General features: G+C 45.8%; 1 protein-coding gene across 1 annotated transcript in view; it reads left to right on the top strand.

The window, feature by feature from the left end:
- The window catches only part of LOC141060367 (pancreatic triacylglycerol lipase-like), a 70,065-nt gene that overhangs the window by 23,556 nt on the left and 28,151 nt on the right, over positions 1-18,358 (top strand). Inside the window, exons 2-3 of the mRNA XM_073556573.1 lie at positions 2,057-2,101; positions 4,798-4,891. Coding sequence (XP_073412674.1) covers positions 4,798-4,891 — 94 coding nt within the window. The 5' untranslated portion in view covers positions 2,057-2,101. The remainder of the gene's footprint in view (positions 1-2,056; positions 2,102-4,797; positions 4,892-18,358) is intronic.

The following is an 18,358-nucleotide window of genomic DNA, read 5'->3' as shown; positions in this document are numbered from 1 at the left end:
TAAAAGTAAGAAAAAAATGTTTTTAAAAATATAAAAAATATATAAAAATTCAAGTCACCCTCCTTTCGCCACATTCAAAATAAATCAATAAAAATCACACATACACATATTTGGTATTGCTGCGTTCATTCGCCCGATCTATCAATGTAAAAAAATAATTACTCCGATCACTAAACGGTGTAATGAGAAAAAAATCAAAACACCAGAATTACGTTTTTTTTATTGCTGCAACATTGCATTAAAATGCAATAACGGGCGATCAAAAAATCGTATCTGCACCAAAATGGTATCACTAAAAACAAGAGCCCGGCGCGCAAAATATAAGCCCTGACCCAACCCGAGACCATGAAAAATGGAGACGCTACACCCTACAAGTATTGGAAAATGGCACAATCGTTATTTTTTTTAGCAAATTTTGGAATTTTTTTTTACCATTTAAAAAAAAAACAAGTACCTGGACATATTTGGTGTCTGTGAACTCGCAATGACGTGCAGAATCATAATGGCGGGAAATTTTAGCATTTAGTGAACATGGTTAAAAAAAAAACACAACTGTGGAATTTCACTTTTTTTTGCAATTTCACCACGCTTGGAATTTTTTTCCCGTTTTCCAGTACTTGATATGTTCAAACTAATGCTGTCATTCAAAAGTACAACTTGTCCCGCAAAAAAACCAAGCCCTCACATGGCCATATTGACAGAAAAATGAAAAAGTTATGGCTCTGGGAAGAAGGGGAGCAAAAAATGAAAACACAAAAATGAAATACCCCTGGTCGTTAAGGGGTTAATATTGGCTCACAGCTGTCTACTTAGCCTTTACTGGTTATTAACAAGGGGGGACCCAAAAAAATGACGTAGAGTCTAGGGGGACGTAGAGTCTAGAGTCTATTTTTAATAGCCAGCAAAGGTTATTAATATCAGCAGTAAGCTGATATTAATACGCTGGGATATTGGCCCCCTCCCAGGCTAATAACCCCAGTCATCAGCCGCCCTAGAAATGGTGCATCCATTAGGCTACTTTCAGACTTGCGTTAAGAGGCGCAGAGAAGGGCCGCCGGTAAGCTCCGCCCCCTACCACGCCTCCTCCGGTCAGCCCCTCCTATGGGTGCATGACGCTGCATGCGACCAGCGTACCCTATATTTAGCATTGGGTACGCTGGCCATGCGCTGGTATGATTTTGCTGGTGCGTGTGCCCTTTTGGCGCTGCGCCGACGTGCACCAAACGCACCGTGTTGCATTTTTGTGCGCTCGGAGTAGCGCCAAAAGGGCGCACACGCCGGCAAAATCATACCAGCGCACGACCAGCGTACCCAATGATAAATATAGGGTACGCTGGTCGCATGCAGCGTCATGCACCCATAGGAGGGCTGATCGGAGGAGGTGTGGTAGGGGGCGGAGCTTAGCGGCGGCCCTGCACTGCACCTCATAATACAAGTATGAAAGTAGCCTTAGATGCACCAACTGTCATGGTTCCACCCTTCAGCGTGTCTGGGGTGCAGTTACTGACAGCTCAGTCATCCAATATGGTACAGGGGCGTGCTCAGATGTCAGTGTGTTGATTGACAGCTCAACTATCTAATCTGAGACTGGGAGGTGGTGGCTGTCTATGAGTGTTCATTACCCCAGGTGAGTGCTGTGCTACTTAACTGAGCTGTTTTTCTCAGACCTCTGCCAGACGGATATTCATCTTGTGAGGCTTGTGCTTCCTGTACCTTGTGTTCTGTATGCTTGATCTTTTGTTGCCTGACCTTGGACTTCATTTTGACCATCTGCCTGTTTAACCCCTTCAGCTCTTGATCCATTATCCTCCTGGTATTCCTTCTGTTTATGATGTACCCTCCTGGCTCCTGACCTTGGCCTCCTTGACCATTCTGACTCACTGCATGACATTGAGAAGTGACTAGCATCACACCAACTCTGGCGCTTAGCCCCCGCTCTTCCTGCTATCACTGGTGCATTAGAAAGCAGAGTAATTGGGGCACATACTTTTTATCATGTAGCTTGGGTTTTTGTGTTCATTATGTATTTTAATTTTTCACTTTCTTTTGAACCCAGAGACTTGTGTCCATCTGTCAGATCGAGCTCTCGTCCGGAATCACTGTGAGTATCACTCTGCGAATGTCAACTGATGCGTGGGTGATGGGATGTGTGTGTAAGGGGAGGCCAGGACTGTAGTCATGGCCAGAGACACTGAAGCATCTGTGTCCCATCTTCCCTCACAGAAAACTGTATTCCACTTCTCAGCATACCTGCATCACCAGTTTCAGGTCCCCCTGGGCACTTCCCAGGCAGCGATGGCCCCTTTCCAGGTGACCTCCAGTAATGGAAACACAGTCCAGGATAACTTGAACATTCTCTTTACTTAGAACTTCACACGTTGCATCCACAGTTGGCACATTATGGAATTCACTTGTTTCCTCATCTTTCTCTTCTTCTCTGACGCTTTTGAGCGGCACACGTCCAGACCGGACCATCTTAGACTGCTCCCCAGATCCTTCCTGGCCTAACCTCGCCATGATGACAATTCCTTCTGCCTGTTTTGCCCTAGACTTGGAATCATCAGTCACCTGGTTTGGTTGCCTCTGGAAAAGCATCCGGCCCATCTGTACCGTTCCCTTTGAAGCACAAATTTCCTTCAGATCCTCACTCCAACCAACTCCCGCCCTAAAGGCATCCGCCTGGGCTATGAGTCCCCACATCTTTCTTCTCCTGTACTGGCCCACTGAGATGATGTCCAGTGGCCGTAGATAATGTGGGCTTCAGCTACCTAACGTTGCGTGGCTGCCGAGCCATCTGGGGCCTATAGCCCATTTGGACACTTCAGGCACCCTGGCCCCGTCTGACTAAACTTCCTAAAAACTCCTATCTTACCACCCGGCAGCCCCTCTTATTTTAACCCCCTACAAACTAGCTATGACCTATTCTAACCGTGCACACTAGTATGCCCCCATTTAGTGGCCCCCAAAGAAACTACACTTACCCTTAGCTAGGAGAACTATAATACTAAGATGCCCCCCTCTAATGTCCGAAGGATGCACTTTACGTTCCCTATCTTACAAAGTGTTATATTACAGGCACATAACACATATACAACATTGTACATTAAATGGTAACACTGAAAAGTGTGGCAGTACCATTGACTATGTGGGGTAATACATATTTTACATGTAGCAGTACCACCGAATATTAACTACGACATTTCAGTAACTAATATATGTGAACAGTTACACAGTAAGAACCATTAGGGGAGCAGAGCAAGCGATTATCCTATGTCACCCCCTTACACTTGCGGCACAGGGCCTCATTCACACCTCGGGGGATCCGTGCCGGGGTAAACAGCGTTTGGTCAGAACTTCATCAGTTCTCTCGGATGATATAATATCGCTGATGGAGCTTTCTCCACCGCCTCCATTAGTCAAAAGGTGGCCTCTGGTGCGTCCAATGTCTTACTGGACCATAAACTTTTATTGGGGAGATAGATGGAAATCGGACAAGTCCCCGTTACTCCCCAAGATTACACGGAAGTGTGAACGGCCCCATAGACTACGATACGTACGAGCCCCATCTGTGAGGTGTCACGGCCTCATAGATTACGATACGTACGAGCCCCATCTGTGAGGTGTCAACGGCCCCATAGACTACGATACGTACGAGCCCCATCTGTGAGGTGTGAACGGCCCCATAGACTACGATACGTACGAGCCCCACCTGTTAAGTGTGAATGGCCCCAGAGACTACAATACGTATGAGCCCCATCTGTGAGGTGTCGACGGCCCCATAGACTATGATTCGTATGAGCCCCATCTGTGAAGTGTGAACGGCCCCCATAGACTAGAATACGTACGAGCCCCATCTGTGAGGTGTAAATGGCCCCCATAGACTACGATACGTATAAGCCCCATCTGTGAGGTGTGAACGGCCCCATAGACTACAATACGTACGAGCCCCATCTGTGAGGTGTCGACGGCCCCATAGACTACGATACGTATAAGCCCCATCCGTGAGGTGTGAATGGCCCCCATAGACTACAATACGTATGAGCCCCATCTGTGAGGTGTGAACAGCCCCATAGACTACGATATGTACGAGCCCCATCTTAAGAGTCCCATCTGTGAGGTGTGAATGGCTCCCATAGACTACGATACGTATAAGCCCCATCTGTGTGGTGTCGATGGCCCCATAGACTACGATATGTACAAGCCCCATCTGTGAGGTGTGAACGGCCCCATAGACTACAATACGCACGAGCCCCATCTGTGGGTTGTCGACGGCCCCATAGACTACGATATGTATAAGCCCCATCTGTGAGGTGTGAACGGCCCCATAGACTACTATATGTACGAGCCCCATCTTAAGAGTCCCATCTGAGAGGCGTGAATGGCCTCCATAGACTACGATACAATACGTACGAGCCCCATCTGTGGGGTGTCGACGGCCCCATAGACTACAATATGTACGAGCCCCTTCTGTGAGGTGTGAATGGCCCCCATAGACTACGATACATATAAGCCCCATCTGTGAGGTGTGAACGGCTCCCTATAGACTACGATACGTATAAGCCCCATCTGTGAGGTGTGAACGGCCCCCATAGACTACGATATGTACGAGCCCCATCTTAAGAGTCCCATCTGTGAGGTGTGAATGGCCCCCATAGACTACGATACGTACGAGCCCCATCTGTGAGGTATCGACGGCCCCATAGACTATGATACGTATGAGCCCCATCTGTAGAAAACAGTGTAAACAATGCCTTATGTGTGTATATGTGTATAATGGCAACCTGTATCTATTCCTAGATGATCACCAGCATCTTCATCCTCATCTCCATCCCTGCAGCCGTATGGGGTAAACTAACAGAGGAAGCGGATGCCGGTCTCCTGCATATATCCTGTATGTAGACTCCCTGTACATTGCCTGTTTATAACCTGTGCACAACCTCAAATGTTTTACAGTGAGGGAATAAGTATTGGATCCTTTGCTGATTTTGTAAGTTTGCCCACTGACACAGACATGAACAGTCTATATTTTTAAGGGAAGGTTAATTTTAACATTGAGAGATAAAATATCCAAAAATAAAATCCAGAAAATCACATTGTATAAATTAAATAAATGTATTTGCCTTTTGCAGTGAGAAATAAGTATTTGATCCCTCTGGCAAACAAGGCTTAATACTTGGTGGCAAAATCCTTGTTAGCAAGCCCAGCAGTCAGACGTGTGTTGCAGTTGATGATGAGTTTTCTGCACATCAGGAGGAATTTTGTTCCGCTCCTCTTTTCAGATCATCTCTAAATTATTATGATTTTGAGGCTGTCGCTTGGCAACTCGGAGCTTCCGCTCCCTCCACAAGTTTTCTATGGGTTAATGTCTGGAGACTGGCTAGGCCACTCCATGACCTTAATGTGCTTCTTTTTAAGCCACTCCTTTGTTGCCTTGGCTGTATGTTTTGGGTCATTGTCTTGCTGGAAGACTCAGCCATGACCCATTTTTAATGTCCTGGCGGAGGGAAGAGGTCGACACTCAGGATTTTACGGTACATGGCTCCATCCATTCTCCCATTGATGCGGTGAAGTAGTCCTGTGCCCTTAGCAGAGAACTACCCCCAAAACATGTTGTTTCCTCCTCCATGCTTGACAGTGGGGAGGGTGTTCTTTGGGTCATAGGCAGCATTTCTCTTCCTCCAAACACGGCGAGTTGAGTTAATGCTAAAGAGCTAGATTTTTGTCTCATCTGACCACAGCACCTTCTCCCAATCACTCACAGAATCATCCTGGTGTTCACTGGCAAACTTCAGATGGGCCTGCACATGTGCCTTCTTGAGCAGTGGAACCTTGTGGGCACTGCAGGATTTTAAGCCTTTACGGCACAATGTGTTACCAATGTTTTTTTTGGTGACTGTGGTCCTAGCTAACTTAAGATCATTAAAGAGAACCTGCCACCCCCCCCCCCAGGTGTTTTTAAGTAAAAGAGCCACCTTGTGCAGCACTAATGCTGCATTATGTCAAGGTGGCTCTTTTATTTAGCATCCACCTTCCTTCCACCGCCGAAATAATCATTTTTAAAATTGGTCAGACATACCTGATATTTTTCAGGGGGGCAGGTCTTTCCCCCTCTGACAGAGACGCCTCACATACATCAGTCATGTCCTGCTTTTGAATTTGGCGCTGCCTCCTCAGTGTTCATTTCTTCTTCTTGTGCCTGCTGCACCACTGCCCTGCTTAGCTCTGCCCCTGCTGGTCACATGGTGTGACGTCATCACAGGTCCTGCTTGCACCCACTGCTCTTGTGAGCTCCGCCCCTACTGGTCACATGGTGCTGACGTCAACACAGGCCCTGCTGGCACCACTGCTTGCTGAGCTCCGCCCCTACTGGTCACATGGTGCTGATGTCATCACAGGTCTTGCTGCACCGCTGGTGCAGCGCTGGTGCAGCGTTCATTTCTTTTTCTTGCACTTGCGCTGTAATATTCTTTCAGTGGTGCAGCAGGACCTGTGATGACATCAGCACCATGTGACCAGTAGGGGCGGAGCTCACCAGAGCAGTGGGTGCAAGCAGGACCTGTGATGACGTTGCACACGTGACCAGTAGGGGCGGAGCTAAGCAGGGCAGTGGTGCAGCAGGCACCAGAAAAAGAAATGAACGCTGAGGAGGCGGTGCCAAATTCAAAAGCAGGACATGACTGACGTATGTGAGGCTATGTGTCCAGGGGCGAAAGTCCTGCCCCCCTGACAAATATCGGTATGTCTGACCAATTTTAAAAAGATTATTTCTTCGGTGGAAGGGACGCTAAATAAAAGAGCCACCTTGACAGAATGCAGCATTAGTGCTGCACAAGGTGGCTCTTTTACTTAAAAGCGCCTGCAGGGGGTGACAGGTTCCCTTTAACAAGTTCTCCCGTGTAGTTTTAGGCTGATCTCTCACCTTCCTCATGATCAAGGATACCCCATGAGGTGAGATTGTGCATGGTGCCCCAGATTGGTGTCGATTGACAATCATTTTGTATTTGTTCAATTTTCTTACTATTGCACCAACGGTTGTCTCTTTCTCACCCAGCATCTTACTTATGGTATTGTAGCCCATTCCAGCTTTGTGCAGGTCTATGATCTTGTCCCTGACATCCTTAAAAAGCTCTTTGGCCTTGCCCATGTTGTAAGGGCTAGAGTCTGACTGATTAATTGAATATCCAAGAAGGAAAAAAAAATGCACCGCTATCATTTCAGAGCAGACACACAATCACCTCGCTTCCAGCTAAATTGTAAGAACTCACAGGTGCCAACCCAATAAGAACTTGCAGATTTCTGACGATCTCGCCTTGCTGACAGTCTTCGGCCACCTGCCATTTCACTTTTTGGAGGGTCCCTTCGGGTCTTTATACCTTGGGATGAAGGCTGCCGCCACCTGATGTTCCACATCTCTTTATTAATCTGCAGTCAGTCCAGTCTCAACTGCTCTATCTCCTGCAGGTACGTCAGTTGATATTCCAGGAGCATCCAAAAGTTCCTTAAGCTTTCCATGGAGCCAACCACAATGATGGGAACCATGCCATCTTCACCAGATACCTGGACTTCATCATCAGGAGGGATCCCCACCCTCGCCACCCCGGAGATATTTACAAGATCTTGCATCACCTCCCGAGTCTTCCAACAACTCTCCCCACCAGATATTTGGGTACCGGAATTACGTCTTCTCCCAAGCCCAACCGATTCTTAGCTTCCCTTACCAGCTCTAGACGTCGAGCAGCTTTCCCATTACTCAGCCTGAACATCTGTTTAGCGTGGAGACATTGCAGATGCATATCTGTGAGGACAGCTACCCGCTTTGCTGTGTCTTCCCTGGTTGATAGTATCACCAACTGCTTTGTCTCTGGTGCCCAGTTCACACTACATGCTTGGACCGCCTTTTTAAAAGCCTCATGCACACCTTCACCGGTAAAGGCTTCTTGCACGTCTTCGGGTACCTCTATTATTCACTTGAACAGCGGAGTCTCCCCTACTCTCCTTCATTGTGATCAGATCAGGGGAGCATGACAGTTCGACTTCCCGGTCATCCATGGATTTCTGGAACTGGGCATTTGTCTCCTTCTCTATCATGAGCTCGCTACAAACTTTTTCTCACTCCTCTGCCAGGCAGCGACGCTCATCCTATCTCCGGAGACGCTCCTGCTGATGCTTCTCTTGGGCCTCTCTGAGCACCTCCATATCTTTCACTATGGCCTTGTTCATAGATTGACACGCTGACAGGTGACCTCTGAGCTCAGAGACTTCATCTCCAGCTCATTCACTCTGTGCTCAGCTGCTTGTCTTAGGACCCATTCTCGTTCAACACGCTCTTTTACAGTCTCTTTAAACAACTCTATCTCTTGGTCCTGCTCTTTTGGCCAGCACATGTCGCACCATCAGTTTAGATTTTCAGATGGGCTCTCTTGCCCACCTACACTCTGCCTCTTCAGAGCTCGACCTGTTCCTGCATCTGCCTCTATGGTTTCTGCGGGTGTACTACAGTTCTGTTTTAATTCCAGCGCATCACTAACTCCCTCTGTGCTGGAGTTTGTCCGAGACAAAGTGACCTCCTTACTACACATGCTTTCCCTTGTGTTCGAGTCACAGTCTGAATTGGAGTCACCACTCATCCCATCATCCTGGAACAGCAAGCCCCCACTCACACAGGTGTCGGACCCCTTTCCTGGAGGTACCCCGTTCTCCATGTGTAACGGGGTCTTGCTATCTCGGGTACCTCTTTCAGTACCACCCCGTGTTTCCGGAGGTCCACTCTGCTTTGGCTGGAGTCTGAATGAAGGACGCTGGCTGGAATTCCTTGGTTACATGGGCACATATAAAAGATCACTGCTTCTCCACCTATTTCCAGTCTGACAACACTTTACTCACAGGACACAGAATATATCACACAGATTCAGAGGGCAGGCCAATAGAAAAGCGGCAGGCCAGACATACATTACAAAAGCCGCAGGTGGCCGGAGCCTGCCGATGTTTACTGTGGGAATTACAAAGGTGGGGGGGGCGGCTGGGAGCAGCCTGTGGGCTGATGCATTAGAGACATGCATCTCCCATGGAACCTATTATACATACATATAACTGCACAACATATTCTGGGTGCTGAGTGGTTCCGTAACACGTAACACCATCGTCACACGTTTGGTCACCCCAGCCAAATCCCCGAGTTGGTCAGACCCACACTTTCCCTCGGTCACCCGGAACTCTAGACTATCGACCTTAGGTGGTGCTACCTCCTCCTTTGAGCCACCCCACACTTCATCAACTTCCCCTGCATCTTCAAACAAGACAAAGTCCCGGCCCCTCTCGAAGGGATACACTAAGTTTGGTGTTATACTGTCACCTTGGCACTAACCCATTTGGACCCCTCAATCATTACTCTGTCCACAGTATAGTCCACAGTGACACCATGGTGGCAGCAAACCTTGACCTTTTCTCGTTCAGACAGAAAACGAGAGGAGATCCTGTCAGAGTCACCTGACTCTTTGAGTCCAGAAGTCCAGAGACTCCTACACGGTGTAGCATCACGATACACACCTGCGGCCCGTTGTCATCCGGAAAGAATGTGCCGCACTCAGAAAAAGTCAGATACAAACACCGCTGTTCCCCAGACTTGTCCACTGAGGTAGCCAGTGCTGCCCCTTTTGAAAACTCCATCCCTTTTTGGACCACTATCCCCTTTTTGGTCATCGCCTGCCCCTGGGACTACACCCCTTTTTTGGTTACCACCCCGGTTTGGGTCACCGTTCCCTTTCGGGATTTCCCCATGTCCCCTCTACAGGCCTTCTTAAACCAGAGTTCACACAGTATCGTTTATGTCTTTTGGGCTTAAAACTGGCCCTTTAAGAAGACGAATACTCTGATGTCCTCTTACGATACCACACCAGCTCCTGCCGGCACTGCCACAGCTCCTGCTGTAGCCGCAAATCACCGACACCTCCAGCTGCCGCTCACAAACAGCTGCTGGCGTCACTGCAGCTCCTGCTGTGCTGTATTCGTGGACCCACCGATCCACAGCAATCTTTGTAACCCCGCCGAGTTACAGCAAGAAAAACACACGTGGCCTGTCTGTGTGCTATTCAGGACGTCCGTCCCCACTTTGGAACCGTCCAACACACAGGCCTCACCGGGTGCTATTCAGGGATCCGACCCTCTCCCCAGGGTTTCCCAACACACCGGCCTCACCAGGTCCACAGTCTCTCTCACTGACCCCGGTCAGCATACCACCGACTCCTGTCTGTTACCTGTTGGTGACAGCTACACAGGTTCCAGGATGCCTCTTCTCCTCAGAGGTGTCCCACAATTTATCAACAGTCTCTTTCTCTGACTCCAGTCAGTATCACACGGTTTTCACGACCGTTACCTGCCGCCACGCAGGTTCTCAGATCCCTCTACCGCAGAGGTATCCTGTAAATCTCTCCTGGCTCAGAATCGCCTGCACTGCAACATGTGCTTCTTGGAATCGTTGCCCCTAGCAGCCGAATTTGTAGACCTCGTCTGTTGCCCCTAGCAACACGGCTACAACAGTGCCCTTAGCATTCTCCACCAACTGTAAGGCAGTGCTTGTTATTCATGTTGAGGGACACTCATTCGGCAGCGGATTAAGCACGCCAGGCACGGGTTTTCCTCATAAATCAGTCCATGTGGTTTATTATTAGACAGCATAAACCATATAGCAGCAACAGTCATATATCACAACAGAAGAATGTTCATCAAAGGGCTTCGCTCTCTCTCAGCCCTGTGGTCACACAGGCTGTGCAATGTCCAGCAATCAGGCTCTATAGCCTCACAGTTATTTCCCCCCTGTCCGGGTTACCTCTTAGCTGCTTCTCAGTCCTGACGTCCCTTCCCTTACACACAGGCCACACACGGTCAGCGGCGTCCACATGTGCACTCCAGGAAGGCAACACACCTTCTAGCATGTCGCTCTTCCAGGACCTTCCACATGGATCAATCAGATCCAGACATTCCCTTATGTGACCTACCCTGGTCACCTTATATGGTCCGTAGCCACGCCCACAGCATCACATGGCTATGACCTCATTGCAGGTCCTTCAGATTCACAACCACACACATAGGCTTTACTTCAGACACATGCCCCTGGGTGGGTTTGTAGGTGACTGATCCCACCCGTCTCCCCAGCCACCTGGAAGCTCTCCCTGATACACTGTAACAAAACCTGATCAAGCTTACATCCCAGGGCCACCCAGCCTGGGATACATAACGGTCATTTACCATCCTATGTCCATTACCACAATGGATATGCCTCTGTGCATGACCCATACAGTGCCCCCTTAGCTGTCACAGCGGTCACTGCACCACAAGCGTTAAAACATCTTCATGGAGATGGATATTGTTTCCAAGAAAAAAGTGGAAAAATTGCTACTTGAGTTCCCTTGCAAACCATACTGGTATCATCTCCCTAAAATGCACAAGTCATTTTTGTCACCTCCAGGACGCCCGATTGTACCGGGGATAGGTTCGTGTACTGAGCCTTTGTCCCAATACATGGAGTGGTTGTTACGCCCGCTGTTGCGGGACATTCCATCTTATATTAAGGATACCAAACACTTTTTGGATTCCCTTAAGGATTTAATTTGGCAAGATGGTTTTCAGTTAGCTCCTATAGATGTAGAGTCTCTCCACCAGGATTCCACATGATGGGGGCATTAGTGCTATTAGGGAGATGTTAAGCAGCACGGAGAAAACGCCAGCGTTTTTTTATTTTGTCTGTGAAGGGAGAGCTTTTATTTTAAGATGCAATGCATTCCAATTGGGCCAGAACTGGTTCCTACAGAGGAGTGGTACTGCGATGGGGACTCCGGTAGCTTGTACCTTTGTGAATTTGTTTTTAGCATGTTTTAGGAGCGATTTGTCTGTTCGGAGAAAAATAGTTTTTTGAAGCATATAAAACTCTATATGAGACACGTGGATGACGTGTTCATAGTGTGGGACGGCTCCAGCGAGGAGTTCCATTCATTTGTGGAGTTTCTCAATGTGTCCAACAATATGAACATGAAGTTCACCTCCAATTTCGGAGGTTCATCTTTGGAATTTTTAGATGTGAAAATTCATATAGATCTGGGAACAATTCACACTGAATTCCACCAACGCTTTACTTCATTATGACAGTGCCCACCCATCACATGTGAAGCGGTCACTGCCGTATAGCCAATTTCAGGACAACAGTAATGAAGGTTTTGAGAAACAATCAAAAGAATTATATGATAGATTTAGAAATAGAGGAAACCCCTAACCCCATACATTTATTGGATGCGACACTGGAAAAGTCATGTACCTCTGATGGTTTATCGGGAAGTGGCAGGAAACACAGGGACAGGAGATTTGTGTTCTGTTTTAAATACGGGTCAATGGATAATTATATTCCATCTGTGATCAGAAAAAATTGTTGGAATGAGATAAGGAAATTTCAGATATTGTGGTGAGAGGCCTCTTATTACCTGTAGACGTAGGGCGAGTCTAGGGGAGATTCTAGTGCACAGTCGTTTAAAGGGAATCTGTCACCCCATTTTTGGCCTATAAGCTGCGGCCACCGCCATCAGGGGATTATCTCCAGCATTCTGTAATGCATTCTGTAATGCTGTAGATAAGCCCCCGATGTAACCTGAAAGAGAAGAAAGACACGTTAGATTATATTCACCGGGGGGCGGTCCGGTCCGGTTCGGGTCCGATGGGTGTCGCAGTCCGGTCCGGCGCCTCCCATCTTCCAGCGATTACATCTTCTTCTTTGCTTCCCGTCACGGCTCCGGCGCAGGCGCACTGCACAGTCCTGTTGAGGGAAGAGCAGAGTACTGCAGTGCGCAGGCGCCGGACCTCTCTGACCTCTCCCAGCGATGGACTGCCCCCCGGTGAGTAATAATATAACTCATTTTTCTTCTTTTTCAGGTTACATCGGGGGCTTATCTACAGCATTACAGAATGCATTACAGAATGCCGTAGATAAGCCCCTGATGGCGGTGGCTGCATCTTATAGGCGAAAAATAGGCGACAGATTCCCTTTAAGGGTAGATAATAAAGATTGGCTCAGTTTGGGTACTCCGAGGGGAGATTTCAGATGTGGCCATTGTTCTTTTTGCCCCCAACATATTACAGGAAATATTCTTAAAATAGGTTCAGTTTCTCACAATGTACAACATTTTATATCTCGCAGAACAAATTGTGTTGTGTTCACACTATTTTGTATTTTGTGCAGTTTTTTCTATATCAGCAAAACAATGAGATCTCTCAAGATTTAGGGAACATGTTACTTCCATCAGGACCGGTAAGGTAGTTCCACGACTTATTAGTCCTGTTAGAGAAGTCCGTGGAGGAAACCCATCAAAAAGGTGATCACTGATCTCACCTCCACAGGGAGGTGATCGGCATAAATCACTTTTGAGAAGAGAAGCCGGGTGGATTCTGCGTTCTCAAGCGACAGCTTTCAATGATAGATTGGATAGGTCTGTGTTTTTGTGAATTTATTTTTGTTCTTCACTTTGGTCTGTTCTGTATAATTTTCAGACTGTTGTCAATCATGTTCTGATTTTATTCTTTTTTTATAACTGCTGTGACATTTAATTATGACGATCTTTGTATGAACGGATGTTAGCGATTGCAGGTGAGTTAGGATGGGGGAGGTGTTTGACCTCGCAGGAGGCACATCTACCATTTCCCTTGAACTCACAGGACCCGGCCGTCGTCCGATTATCATCCACCCCGGCCTGTATGAAGATGAAATGACTGATAATTGAGTCTTTTCTAAAGGTGACTATGTAAGACCCCTGGAGAGGGAGGACTGGGAGCTTGCATCGCATCCAAATGGGAAACCACCCTGGGCTGAGTTCATTAATCCACAGGTGGGTGCACGAATTTGCTGGTGAGCACAGCAGATATCCAAAAAGAGAAGAAAGTCCGTTCGGCACACCGGCATAAATGAAAAAACTTTATTAGGCTATTATGCCATATTTAAAATGCAGAAAAACACCTGACGCGTTTCTGGTGCACAAAGGCACCCTTAGTCATAGGTGAATAAAAACAAGATGCATAGAAAACTATAGACAGGCTACAGACCAATCACAGAGCTGCAATTAATTCCAAAGAGTGGCGACACATGAAAGGAAGAGTGAGCGGTTCCTTGCAACGATACAGATCACTCCAGGATGGACGTTCCCAAGAAAAGAGAAAGAAAATCATAGAGTCGATGTTAGACAGATCATACTTGCATTTTATACCACTGGAGAATTTAATTATACATAGCGAAAAATGTCCTACAATAATATAAATGGATCTAAAACTAATTAAATTACTCCAAAAAGATCTGCCATGTAAGTCCGCTGTCTGTAATGCAGGGAACGAGTGGATCAGGAGCGTCTCACTGGTCTGTAGGAGCCAGAGCTCTTAATGGTTGGTAGGGGATCAAATACTTATTTCTCACTGCAAAATGCCAATAAGTTTATATGATTTATACAATGTGATTTTCGGGATTTTATTTTTGATATTCTATCTCTCAATGTTAAAATTAACCTATCGTTATTATTATAGACTGTTCATGTCTGTGTCAGTGGGCAAACTTACAAAATCAGCAAGGGATCCAATACTTATTTCCCCCACTGTATATATTTATATACAGGTGAAACCAGAAGTTTCCATCCACTCTAGAATCATAGAATCATAGAATGGTGGAGTTGGAAGGGACCTCCTGGGCCATCTGGTCCAACCCCCTGCTCAAAGCAGGATTCTCTAGATCATCCCAGTCAGATGTCTGTCCAGCCTATGTTTGAAGACTTCCATTGAAGGAGAACTCACCACTTCTCGTGGCAGCCTGTTCCACTCATTGATCACTCTAACTGTCAAAAAGTTTTTTCTAATATCTAATCTGTGTCTCCTCCCATTCAGTTTCATCCCATTGCTTCTAGTCTTTCCTTGTGCAAATGAGAATAAAGTTGATCCTTCTACAATGTGACAGCCCTTTAGATATTTGTAGACAGCTATTAAGTCTCCTCTCAGTCTTCTCTTCTGCAAACTAAACAATCCCAAATCCTGCAACCTTTCCTCATAAGACAGGGTTTGCAGACCGGTCACCATTCTGGTCGCTCTTTTCTGAACTTGTTCCAGTTTGTTGATGTCTTTTTTAAAATGTGGTGCCCAAAACTGGACACAATATTCCAGATGAGGTCTGACCAAAGAGGAGTAGAGGGAAATAATGACTTCACGTGATCTAGACTGTATGCTTCTGTTAATACATCCTAGAATTGCATTTGCCTTTTTTGCTGCTGCATCACACTGTTGACTCATATTCAGTCTGTGATCTATTAGTATACCCAAGTCTTTTTCACATGTGCTGTCACTTAGCCCTATTCCTCCCATTCTGTATATGCTTTTTTCATTTTTATTGCCCAGATGTAGTACTTTGCATTTCTCCCTGTTAAAAACCATTCTGTTAGTTGCTGCCCACTTCTCCAGTTTATTTATATCTTTTTGAATCCTCTCTCTCTTCTCTAGTATTAGCTATCCCTCCTAGCTTTGTATCATCAGCAAATTTAATCAGTTTACCCTCAATTCCTTAATCTAAATCGTTGATAAAGATGTTGAACAATACAGGGCCCAGGACAGAGCCCTGTGGTACCCCACTTGAGACATTCTTCCACCTGGATGTGCAGCCATTTACGACCACTCTTTGGGTCCGATCACTAAGCCAGTTATGAATCCACCTAACAGTTGCCTTGTCCATTCCATACTTAGTCATTTTTTCAATAAGGATTGTATGAGAGACTTTGTCAAATGCTTTGCTGAAGTCAAGATATACTATATCTACAGCATTTCCTTGATCCACCCAATCAGTGATTCCGTCATAGAAGGAAATTAAGTTACTCTGACATGACTTATTAGTTACAAACCCATGCTGACTCTGTTTAATCACTTCATTCTTATCCAGGTACTGACATACATGTTGTTTAATAATTTGTTCAAAGATCTTTCCTGGTATAGAAGTCAGACTCACCGGCCTATAGTTGCCTGGGTCCACCTTCTTCCCCTTTTTGAAGATAGGAACAACATTTGCTCTTCTCCTGTCTTCTGGGACTTCTGTTCTCCAAGAATTTTCAAAGATTATGGGGAGAGGTTCAAAAATTTCTTCTGCTATCTCTTTCAGTACTCTGGGGTGTAATTCATCTGGACCTGGAGACTTGAATTCATTTAGGTTAGCTAAGTGTTTCCTCACTATATTTCTGTTTATAGATATCCTGGATTCTTCTATTCCCTTAATAGGACAGTGAAGAACAGTTGATGTTACATTTCCTTTCTATATAAAGACACATCTGCAGGTTTCTCTCAGTATCTGACATGAAATCAGAATAAACCTTTCCCGTTTTAGGACAATTAGGATTATTATAATTATTAATATTTGCCAAATGCCGGAATAATGAGAAACTTCTGACTTTGCAGTAATAAAAATGCCTTAAAACATCCTCTCTCTCATTATTCTGACATTTGGCAAATATTAATAATTATAATAATCCTAATTGTCCTAAACCGGGAAAGGTTTATTCTGATTTCATGTCAGATACTGAGAGAATCCTGCAGATGTGTCTTTATATAGAGCGGATGGAAATGTCTGGTTTCACCTGTATACTCCTGTAGATCCCCTGTATGTACCCTATATATACACACCTGTAGATCAATTGTATGTAACTTATATATACACACTTTCAGCTTTCATTTGAGGGTATCCACATTAAAATTGGATGAAGGGTTTAGGAGTTTCAGCTCCTTATCATGTGCCACCTTGTTTTTAAAGGGACCAAAAGTAATTGGACAGATTAAATAATTGTAAATAAAATGTTCATTTCTAGCACTTGGTTGAAAACCCTTTGTTGGCAATGACTGCCTGAAGTCTTGAACTCATGGACATCGCCAGACGCTGTGTCTCCTCCTTTTTGATGCTCTGCCAGGCCTTCACTGCGGTGGTTTTCAGTTGCTGTTGGTTTTTGGGCCTTTCTGTCTGAAGTTTAGTCTTTAACAAGTGACATGCATGCTCCATTGGGTTGAGATCAGGTGACTGACTTGGTGATTCAAGAATATTCCACTTCTTTGCTTTAATAAACTCCTGGGTTGCTTTGGCTTTATGGTTTGCGTCATTGTCCATCTGTAGTATGAAATGACGACCAATCAGTTTGGCTGCATTTGGCTGGATCTGAGCACACAGTATGGCTCTGAACACCTCAGAATTCATTCGGCTGCTTCTGTCTTGTGTCACATCATCAATAAACACTAGTGACCCAGTGCCACTGGCAGCCATGCATGCCCAAGCCATCACACTGCCTCCGCCGTGTCTTACAGATGATGTGGTATGCTTTGGATCATGAGCTGTACCACGCCTTCGCCATACTTTTCTCTTTCCATCATTCTGGTAGAGGTTGATCTTGGTTTCATCTGTCCAAAGAATGTTCTTCCAGACCTGTGCTGGCTTTTTTAGATGTTTTTTTAGCAAAGTCCAGTCTAGCCTTTTGATTTTTTGATGCTTATGAGTGGCTTGCACCGTGCAGTGACCCCTCTGTATTTACCTTCATGCAGGCTTCTCTTTATGGTAGATTTGGATATTGATACGCCGACCTCCTAGAGAGTGTTGGTCACTTGGTTGGCTGTTGTGAAGGGGTTTCTCTTCACCATGGAGACTATTCTGCGATCATCCACCACTGTTGTCTTCCGTGGGCGCCCAGGTCTTTTTGCATTGATGAGTTCACCAGTGCTTTCTTTCTCTCTCTCAGGATTTACCAAACTGTAGATTTTGCCACTCCTAATGTTGTAGCAATTTCTCGGATGGGTTTTTTCTGTTTTTGCAGCTCAAGGATGGCTTGTTTCACCTGCATGGAGAGCTCCTTTGACCGCTTGTTTCCTTCACAGCAAAACCTTCCAAATGCAAGCACCACACCTCCAATCAACTCCAGGCCTTTTATCTGCTTAATTGAGAATGACATAACGAAGGGATTGCCCACACCTGTCCATGAAATAGTCTTGGAGTCAATTGTCCAATTACTTTTGGTCCCTTTAAAAACAGGGTGGCACATGTTAAGGAGCTGAAACTCCTAAACCCTTCATCCAATGTTAATGTGGAGACCCTCAAATGAAAGCTGAAAGTCTGAACTTCAACTGCATCTGTAGTGTTTTGTTTAAAATTCATTGTGGTAATTTCTAGAACCAAAATTAGAAAAATATTGTCTCTGTCCAAATATATATGGACCTAACTGTATATACATCTGTAGATCCACTACACTTACCCTATATATACACCTGTAGATCTCCTGTATGTACCCTATATATAAACATGTAGATCCCCTATACTAACCCTATA

The sequence above is a fragment of the Dendrobates tinctorius genome, unplaced genomic scaffold (assembly GCF_039654945.1).
Source record: "Dendrobates tinctorius isolate UK_male_01 unplaced genomic scaffold, ASM3965494v1 ptg000236l, whole genome shotgun sequence".
In the NCBI taxonomy this organism is placed as follows: Eukaryota; Metazoa; Chordata; class Amphibia; order Anura; family Dendrobatidae; genus Dendrobates; species Dendrobates tinctorius.
This window is presented reverse-complemented; position numbering and strand designations above follow the sequence as displayed.